This window comes from Chondrus crispus, genomic scaffold (genome assembly GCF_000350225.1).
Source record: "Chondrus crispus Stackhouse genomic scaffold, scaffold_18, whole genome shotgun sequence".
Taxonomy (NCBI): Eukaryota; Rhodophyta; class Florideophyceae; order Gigartinales; family Gigartinaceae; genus Chondrus; species Chondrus crispus.
This window is the reverse complement of record NW_005179058.1, coordinates 528,938-539,434: the sequence shown is the minus strand read 5'-3', so window position 1 is coordinate 539,434 and position 10,497 is coordinate 528,938. Positions and strand designations below refer to the sequence as shown.

The 10,497-nt window shown below is 49.7% G+C and overlaps 1 protein-coding gene; it reads right to left on the bottom strand.

Moving 5' to 3' along the window:
* Nucleotides 1-8,858: 8,858 nt before the first annotated feature.
* Nucleotides 8,859-10,075, bottom strand: CHC_T00003222001 (hypothetical protein). XM_005714635.1 is given in 2 exon segments: nucleotides 8,859-9,013; nucleotides 9,014-10,075. The coding sequence occupies 1 exon segment, from the start codon at nucleotides 10,073-10,075 to the stop codon at nucleotides 9,014-9,016; it is 1,062 nt and encodes a 353-aa protein (XP_005714692.1). The 3' UTR covers nucleotides 8,859-9,013.
* Between the last annotated feature and the right edge of the window lie 422 nt (nucleotides 10,076-10,497).

Sequence of the window (10,497 nt, the reverse complement as noted above, 5' to 3'; positions counted from 1 at the left end):
TAACGCGCGAGACTACACCGTGTGGAGGGGACAAATTGTTTTGTCATTTCTGTTGACTTCGTCAACAACGGGAATCGGCTCGACGTCGTCATCAAGGCGGTCAACCGCTTGCTTTTCAGTCGTCCCATCTGCTCCTGCCTCAATCTCTGTTTCGTTCCTGTTCTCCTTTTCTCCTTTTTTTAGTTGGTGATGTCAACGACACAATGAAACTGCGCACGTCGACCCGCCAGTCTACAAGAATTATGGAAGAGAGAAGAGGATATCAATCGAGGAGAGGGGAGAAATGGGTTGGCGGCGTAAGACACGTCAACACGATCCGCCAACGCTTTAACCGTGTTACAGACGCAACCGGAACTTTTTAACGTCTTACAAACAGACGCCTCGGGCGACCACGGTGATGAGGACGACTCCGACAGAGAGACCGGGTAGCTCGATGAGCTTGATTACGACAAACCGTCTGTCAGCCGCAAGGACTGACGATGCCATTGCTCACGTTTCTAATTTACGTTCACCCCGAGCGACCAACTGCGCCGATCCATTCCTCTTCCCCCTCTTCTTTGATTCCCTTTTCTATTCCTCTACCTTTCTACTTTATTATTTCCTTCCTGTCGTGAGCTTATTCTCGTTATTGATTTCTTCTTCACAAGGGCAGCGCAGAATGACGAATCACGTGAAGGAGGTCCAGAGAGGCATGTGTCGCTACTACGCTCGATTCCGTTGCGACCACATGGGTACCCTGGCCGTGAAGCAACACACGCAGACGCAATGAAGGATTGAAGAAATTGTCTTGGTTGAGCTGAACAGCGAGGCTTGGTACAGTATTGTATTCGACGACTTTGGCAGGGAAGCGCTTCCAGCGCTACCTACGAAAGCCTATGTGAACACGGCTGGTGTGTGGGAGAGGAGGACGACCTCGGGTTGACGGAAGAAAGACGTTGGAAATTTTTCGGGAACGAGAGATTTGTAGTCAGAGAAGAATTGCGTAACGGAGACGCACTACGTGAGGTTGTCGAAATCAATTTAGAGGTGAGGACAAAAAGGTGCGCTGGAGGAGTTGCGTGTTTGAGGATAACCCCCCAGATGAGAACATTGCCGATGTTTGCATTCAGCATTACAGTAGGACGACGCACAAGCGATCTTTGGGGAGCGTAGAAAAATTGTCGTCGGGATGCGTCACATTGTGTACAAGCTCGCAATTCGTAGGATCGAGCGATTTCGAAGGCACCCGGAGGGGACTGTCCCGACGTTCTGTCCCACAATCCCACGCCGTTGTTGCCAGAAAAAAGAAAAGAAAAAAGAGAGAGAGAGCGGAGGCACTTGAGATAGGCTGGAACGCACTTACGTCATGAGCTGGACCGTCGGCATATGTGCAACGACAAGGAAGGCCACCAGCAAGGGACTGCTAGGCGCTGGAGCAGAAGGAGGGAGAAAGAGCTCAAGCTCGAGCAACTACAGTAGTCCCAGGGGGAAGACGCGGAACAGAGGGAAGACAGCGGGAGACCCGAGGTGGGGAGAAGAAGCCCACACCGAGACGCTTGCGAATAACATTCTCACCCGGGCGACCCGGCGGGACCGGATGAGTTTCGTTCGTCTTGTCTTTGCCCATGCGGAAATCGTCGGCTGAGGGAAGACCAGAGCGGAGTAAAAGGGGAAGAGAAGTTGGAGATGAAGGAGTGAGCTCGCTGTGCAAGGACGCTCAGAAGGGGGATATGTAGTGCAATAATCGACTACACCGTGGGGGGGGGGTGAAAAGAAAAGGAATTAAGGGGTATGACAAAGTGGGGGGGTGACAAGTGAAAATTATTTCACTTTATTATTTTAATTATTAATGTCAATTAGTTGCATATTAGTTATTTAACATTAGATCAGATCTAGGATTTAGCGCCGAGAGCTACTGTAGTGGCTCCGGCGGGCGATATAAACCTTAGCCCTCTGACGACCAAGTCAGTAAAGGTAACCCGAGTTGCCAGACTTGAATATCGCCTTGGTCGAAGTCTGTCTCTCCCAAGACGCTCCCTTTTACCACAGATTACGTTATCCTTTGCGCTCGGGGGTTCCCTTTCCTTTTCCTTTATTTCACCTATCCATTTCTATTTCTATCTCTATTTCTATTCCCTTATCTTGTGTTGGTTCCACAGTGCCTGATTGCGATCCGCATTGTGACGACTGGAGTCATCGGGCTCTTGTGTTGGTTCTTTTGTTTGTTGTTGGTGCCATCGGCTTTGGTTGCGACCGGACCGGTGTAGGTGTCTTAGCCATCGGGCGACACGTGGGTGTAGCGCTGCTACTTGTTTACGTCCACCGACGGAGGCTGGTGCGACGACGTCTCCCTCCAAGGTCCTGTTGTGTATACAGGACAGTGTTGGTTCCATCGGATACAGGTTGCGACCGTTCCGGTGTCGGTACTTTGCCATCGGGCAGTACGGAGGTGTAGCGCTGCTACGTGTTTGCTAGTTACCGTCGGGCTGCGTTGCGACGCCCCCGTCGAAGACCTTATCAAGGGTATAAGGTGTACCAGGCGCTCAGCGAGCATTGGCTTTACGACCCATCGGGCCCGGCTTCTTAATCACCGCCCCGAACTCACCGAGCAGCTGCCTGTACAAGACTCTACCACCATTCGTCCCGGGCCGGGCATCTTCCTTTTGCCCCCCCCCTATCAGGGACTTGAGCTACTGTGGGCCGCAAACCCACTTAAAGGGAAAGAGAGAATCGGACACTCAGGACGGCTGTGCCGTCGGCAACTCTTGTTGGTTGTTGTTTGTTGGTTGTGTGGTTGCTGGACCGTTGGACCCTGGTTCCGGCCCGACAGGCACATTGCACTACAGTCTTCTCCGATATGGTCTACATTTTCACTGCCAAATAATTTTGGACGGGGGGTGGCACCACAATGCGGATGGTTGGGCCTAAAGTTGATCTGATTCATGTCCTTCTCTACAATTTCGTCATCTACCTGGGAATTCGACATTGCCTTCTGTCCTGTGCTTTCCTGTGCGATGTGAATGTAATCACTGCCCTTTCCTTTTTGCAGTTCTTCTTTGAGACCAATGAACACCTCACCATCGCGCGGGGATTCACATATATGAGTGTGTGCCGCCAGCTCAGGTATCAACTCATCACAGTTCTTCCCTACACAGCTATTATTGAAACAAAAACACCCGCCGTGAAGAAATACATTTGTTTCCAGGTTGTTCTCCTTCGCCAGTTCCATCGCAGCTACACCTCAACAGTACAAGTGTAATGAAGCTATAGTGTCCCTGTTGCTTCTCGATTTAATTATAGTACCCCAAGGAATGGATACCGGCAATAAAAGCCCAACATTATGTAGTTCCTCACTGCCTGTCGATGTCGATGAGTCCTCTTCCGGATTACGCTGAGCATCTCGTCGTGCTTTCTCTCCATCTTTCTGTGGTATTACAATGGTGGGGTCATCCACATGTAAGTGTAGCTGGTTAAGGTCTTTGCTTCGGATTCCCGAGAACCATGGCCGTGAGAAGTGCTTGAGATTCAATAATGTAACATGAAAAATATAATTACCTCGCCGACCGTCGGTGCCTCGGGTCCAGATGTGGTTCATGAGATCAACCATGACGGATGCGTACTGTGAAAACTCGTAATCGTAATAGAACGACACAGCTTTTCTAAACGACATGTTCTGTCTGCTTTCCTCGCCTCTCAACTGTCTTGTTTCGGCAAAGTCACAGCCGAAATTTAAAGAAGTAAGCATCTGACTCTTTTTGGCATGCCTCACTATTTCCTCAGACCTATAGGCATCTGCAGAAGGAGACATCAAGTGTCGACTAGAATGCAAAATGTGCCACCTTCGTCGTGCATGCTCAGCTCCATCGCTGTCTTCACCACTAGTCGCAGCATGTTCTGCAAGTGTAAGGGTTGTCATGAGTTTGGTAAGTATATGCCGGCGGTCAGAAAATGCCTTCTTTGAATCTCTTACAGCTTTCATTACATGCGAAGATGTTTCTGTTTTCTGTGAGTCCATGGCAAAGACCGCAGTGCAAATTTTCCGAGCCCTTGTCCATACTCCCCGAAAGCGTTTCCCATGGAATTCTTTCTCATAATCTTTCTCTGAAAGCTTTCCAAACACATCTGAGAGCACCGCACACGAATGAAGCTCTACTGTCCTTTTCCCGTAGCTTTCAGCATTGATAATCAGCTCTTGTAGCGTTTCATCTTTTAGCTCGACGACAGCGTCACCTAGCACATTTTGGAGACGGTTTGAGCTTCTGTGGTCATGCCCTAGAAATCCCTTTTCTCTCATGAGCTGCCACATGGTCTGGACACTGTTGCCTTGAACTGCACTCTTGTCATACTGTAAGAGTGGTCCAGACTCCTCCCCATTTGCATCTTCGCTACGACGCCTTTTGTAAGATCTGGGTGCATCTGTCACACCTCTGATTCGTAGTCTCGCCCCAGAAACAGTCAGTAATCAGGCTCCTGCACTTTCAAGGTACGGCAGCATAACCTGGTTGAGGGCCTTAATTAGCCGAATGATGAGCATCTCAAGTAACTCATCCAGATGCATATATGTCCATCCCCGGTCGTCGTAAGCACGATTTGAACGAGTAGTAAAACTAGGAGCACGAGCCACCATTGCGCCAGGCTTGTTTGTATATAAGTCTTCGAAAATGACTCCGGGCATGATAGATCGAAAGACGGAGTAGAACAAATACAGTTCTTGATACTTCAAATGTCCGGAAGTGTGTAAGACGTTGTTGAGGCGCAGCCAGAAGCTATCAATGACATCAGTGTGGCCAGTACAAGAAAGCTCATGAAAACCCACAGTAGGAAGAAGACATGTGAACAGAACAGTTCGTATGATATGCTTTCCATTGGGGTCATTCCCGAATAAATCAAATACACTCTTACGAAGAAGCCTTCCGACTTGAACCATCGATTCGCTTATTAATCCACTAGTGCATCTCAGTAGCTTTGAATTCTTGTTGGTCGATGGTCGTTCTCGAGCCCGCCCCTCGCAGCCCCTAATCTTCGTTATTGCATCTTTCAAATCGGGTGGCCCTGCCTGTACAAGATCTGTTGTGTGTATGACCAGAGCAGCGCAAATGCTGAACAGAACAGCTCGATTATTTCTTGCATGGCTGTGCTTAAGAATGTTTTCGAGTTGGCTATGCGAAAGGCCACAGCATCCAGCGAGCTCTTTGAGGCCCAGTCCATGTAGCATTTCTTTACAGAGCGGATATAGGCTCTGCTTTTCAACGTGAAAGAACCCCGGAAAAGGGATTAACCATTAGTGAACGTGCAGGTCTCCCAGTATTGCTTCCTGTGCGCGTCCGTCGCTTCAGTTTCTCGTCGACTCAAGGTAGGACTTCCTTCATATTTTGACAATCATTCGGTACGTCGGTTGATCTCCACTCACGACGATATACCTCGGGCTTCCATCCTCGCCTGGCCGCGGTACATGCTTAACGAGTGCTAACTGTTGGTGTATGGTCAGGATATCAGCAGCACTCATACGGCTGATGTCGACAACAACGACATCTTGGCCGTAAAGGGAGGGATAAATGCTGTTCAACCCACCGTGAGGTTTGAAGCACGACGGCAATAATGTACAGAAATTGATCCCTTGATTTTTGTAAGGCTTGATCCTCTTTCTTCGCTTGTAGCCACGTGAGGCCTGAGGTAGACCGAGCAAATCATCTCTGCGACACAAAGCAATTCCATAAACTAAGTCGAAGAAGTCATCCAGAATTTTTTGATCTTCCGTAGAGTTAAAGCTTGATGCAAAGTCAGAGCGATTGCCAAGAACTCTGACTGGATCTCGCCATTCTGTGTCTTTCTGACTCACCGCAGACTGTAAATTAGGGGAGAGCTTCACAGTTGAACTCATCTGAGCTGGAGGTGCACGCGGAGGCTTTCGTGTTTGCACAACACTTTGAGTTGCTGTGCCGCTGACCACTGGCAGTGCCTTACCAAATGCTTTCACACTGTGGTGCGGAAGGATATCAAAGTTGTCTATTTGAACAGAAACCACTCGGTCACTGGTATTGATACTGTCAAATGCGCCTCTCGGCGAACTCTCTCTCTCAGCGATGAGATGTTTTCTTAAGGACTCCATAGAATCGCAAGAGGTTACCAAACCGAGTGCGTGGAGGACACTGGTCCAAGAGGCAGTAGATTCCGCAATACCCGCTATGGACAGTGTCATCATAAGGGGACCGACACATAGTCTAGACCGCGAAAAAATCACCTGCTCAATAACTTTGAGTGCTCGAATGCACAGAAGGTAGTCAGGTCTGGCTATTAGTCCGCCACTGGAAGACTGGGTCGCAGCATGTCGCTGTGAAAAGTTATCCAGTTGTTCCCTAGGCATTTGCGCAGATTAATTCGATACAGGAAAGACCTCTACCACGCTTGTATCACTTACCGTCGCAGTCACCTTCCACGAAGGTAGCTGTTTCTCAGATGCCATATCCATAATTAAAGATGACCACAACCGCTTGGGAATTGGCACAATTTCGTCGGACAAAGACCAGTCCCCTCTGCGATACTGTTCCTTACGTGTCATAAACCGCTTCCCAACATATGCAAGATATTTGCGCCATGAACGAAACCTCCTCCCCCTTTCCAAGAGACATGACCACGTCGGCTGTGTGGCAGTGCCTCAGCAGCTGCATAACACCTGAAATTTCTAGAGAGGGAATAAAGGTGGACGTTCTTAGATGATAGAACCGGACCAATTCTCGATTCAACTGTTGTATTCGATATTGAACTGCCCAAACAGCTATGTGCGGAAAGCTCTCGACGAAACTTGAAAACTGCAGTGATAGGTAGAAACCGAGATTTTGGATCCTCCGGGAAGGGAGAAACAACTCGTAACTTGAGCTCATTTGCTGCTTTAGAAACAGATTCATTCACGCGCATGAAAACTGAGGAATGAATGTCTTTGTCCAACGCGTACAGAACACAGTCCACTAGGCATCTGTCTATTGCGTCCTTCAGAGTGGCGCTGTCGTTTATTTGCCGAATACCTTGCGCTCCTTTCGAAACCACGTAACGACAATGCCCACATGTCTGTCTTCCTGCAACCTGTTCATACGTCAAACGTCCTGAGGAATGAATGTTGACAGCCTCACCGTACTCGAATAAAGTTTCTGCGTCCTCCAACGTGGCTGTGGTCATCCTTTGCAAGGGTCTAAGTGTATTTTTAGACGAACAACAGCCTCTATCCTTAAAAACACAAAAGCCACCTTTGGTGCCAAAACGCGATGGCTCACGGCGGGCTGCTTCACTGCTTGCATGTCTTGTTTGGTTGTGGTGTAAGGAACAGAATCGAGTTTCAGCGATCTGAGCCAGCAACATTCAACCGTGCTCAAGTCTTAGACCAGAACGTGCTCCGAATTTTTCAAAAAAGCAATGCTGCGATTCTGGGCTGTAGAAAAGTACAGAAAAAAGTTGTAGGTTTGCTTTAGTCCGTTCCATGTCTTGTGCTGGGAGGTTTTGAGACTGTCCTTCATGACCAAGGTGGGTGCATATGTAATAAGGACTGTAGCGTCGACCAGAGTTTGGAGAGACTCGCACGTTCCAGGACTTCAAGGCAGACCGTGCTTTATTACCATATCGTGGCACATCACAAATGACATTCCGTTCAATCTTTGAAGAGCGACAACTAGTGCACAGTGAAATTGGGCCTTCTTCCTTTCCATCGAATGGGTTTGCGGAGGGACCAGTTTCAATAGACTCTCTCTTTTGCAGCTGCTTGGTTGTTAGCGAAACCACAACAGTAGGGCGTTTCTTATCGTTTTGTCCGCAAGCAAAGCAGAGACCACCGTTTGACTGATTCCAGGGATCGGCACTTACAGATCTCCCTTTTTGCATCATTCCCGAAACTGGCTCCAGAGGCTATGGACCCTTAAACTTCACAGGCAGGTGGCTGCTGGAGTTCTGCTCCTAGACAGTCATGCGGAAACGGAGTCGCTAAGAGAGTGGGGAAGAACGGATCAAAAATTGCGCTTGCTCTCTGTGCACAGCAGACAAAACGACGACGGCTGATGCCAAAAGTGCCACTTTTCGGGATTCGGGAATGTAGCGTGATCAAGAGGTATGATAAAGGCGATTTAATAATTTTTTCCATTCTCATGGACTGCATGAGCAACTGCGCTCGCGCCCGCTTGAAACCTGCCTTCCTAAAAGCCCCGAGCCATTGCTCCTACCAATCTGAGCTGAGCAGAGCGTTACAGAACATAACCCCCACCATGCCATCGTGCGTTCCCTTCGGTCAACCTTCCTTTCTGCAAGCCCACCTGCCCATTGCCTGTATTGGTCGGACTGGAAAATTCCCATCGAGAGTCTCGAGACAGCCAATTTTTTGGTGTAGTCGGTCAAGTTCCCCGGTTTTGGCGAACTCTTTTTTTTCCTACACTTTAATCTACTTTTTGGTGTGAATGAATTTTCCTCAAACAAACTTCTGCTGTTGTGGAGCAGCCTTGTCGGCGATGGGGACCGTGTGTTGTGGTTGTCGTCGCTGATAAATTCCCGTCCAACAGGCAGGTGGCAACATATTTATTACATAACAGAGGAGCTCAAGTAAATTTTTAAGTCTGGTTAAGTATGGTGTTGCATCTCGCTGCAACCGGCCGCCCCGACCTTATCTTCTAAAATAATGCATGTACTGATTGATGCAAGCGAGCACAGAAACTTATAGTTTTATTAACACCAAATGCCGTTTCTTCGAGTTGAGACCGCTTCTGTGAGGAAGTGTACTGCGATAGAAATATGGGCTCTTGATCCGAGCGAGCCATCCACTTCTGTGCGGGTACGCTCATTACCATCGGGACCAGTTCTGTCCTAGCTAAGAAATCTTGTCCATCTTCAGCAGTAGCAAAAGCTTTCATACGAACGAATTGTTTTTTACCTCGCAGCCTGGACCAAATCAAAAGAGCACGGGCGGTGTGGGAGTCGTGGCACAGAGAAGCGCCGGCTCTGCACATAAACACTACACAAACGACCCACATCTCATCACAGCATACCCCGCAAACACTGACTAAAGCATCACCTTGATAGGAAGTCTCAACTCTATTGTAGAATTTGTTGGTAGCTGTACCTCTCCAACTTGCATCAAGGCCAGTGTGCGAGAGGGGATGACATCGCTGCACAATGCCATGTTGCAGCTCAGACAGCAGTTAGTTGTAAACGGGCGGGTGATAAACCTGGAGATTGAACCAAACGTAAAACACGCAGGTGAGCAGCAGTCCATCGACGAGTTCGCAACACTAAATCTCGACATCTTGTGGAACCTCCACCGACCAACATGTTCAAAGTCACATATTTCCTCACCTGTCAGACCCGAAGGGCGAATGATCGAAGGCATCCTCCTTGCTTTTCGAGCGGGGGCCCGAACTGTAACATTGCCATTTGAGGGCAGTCCGTGTAATGCTGTCGGTATTGCAGCAGTGGGCAAGTCTAGAGAAACATCGAGATCAACTGCATAGTCAATAATTGCCTGGAATGCGGCTTCTTGTTCCGTGGTGAGCGCTATGGGGTTCTCAACCCATGTGCCAGCGACCTGGTTGGAAGCGTGGAGAAGAGCAAAGGCGGAGCCATAAAGACCGAGGTAAGCCTGGGCGAACCCGATTGTGGATCCGACAAGCTCCGGGTGGCAACTTTCTGTGTGCCAAATGACAGCACGGACGTGTCCGAAAACGCTAAAGGCCGAGTTTGTATCGATGCCATGGCGGGCGAGGTCGAAGCACATTTCGTAAATGCCTCTCAAAAGCTCACTCTTGTCGACGAACTGCATGGGTGCGTTGATATCCGCAAAGCCTTCTTCGTCAATATCTGCAGCAATTTCGGCGGGAAGGGTGTCTCTGGTGGCGTTGAAGACGTCAGCCAGATTGGGGGTGATGGTGAGGCTGCAGTCGAGCGGGGTGGAGTTGGAGACGTCGAGGGCGCTGGCATCGGTGGCCTCGATCGTACAGCCGACGGTGAGCTTGCGGGTGCCTGTGACTTCGTGCTCGAGGAGGATCTCGCCAGCGCAGTCAGAGGCGCGGAAGACCCAGCAGTCTTGCAGGGCGGTGGGAACGGTGTAGACGGTGGTGGGGTTCATGTTTTGGATGAGATAGACCGTGCCGTCAAATTCGAGGCACATGGCGACGATGTTGTCGGAACAGACGTTTTCGATTTGGAGGATGGCGGGGAGACGGTGCTCGGAGAAGGTGAGTGGGGTCTGGCAGGTGTACGAGGCGGCGGGAAGGAGATGGAGGAAGAGAAGAAGGAGGGCGAGGGGCCACAGATGCGATCGGAAGGGCATTGCAGAGGGTGTGGTGGGTGGGGGGAATAATAATCGGTGTGAAGGCAATGGTGCGAAGGGCGTGAGCGGGGAGGCGTGAGCGGGGAGGCCGAGGGTTCGCGACGCGGGAATAGGTCAAGAGAAGAATGATGGGGCTGGGTAACGTCGAAGCAAAGGCGGGTGAGGGGAAGGGCGATGAGATGCTCAGGAGCAGAGCGGCGGTGGTTTGAGAGTATGGG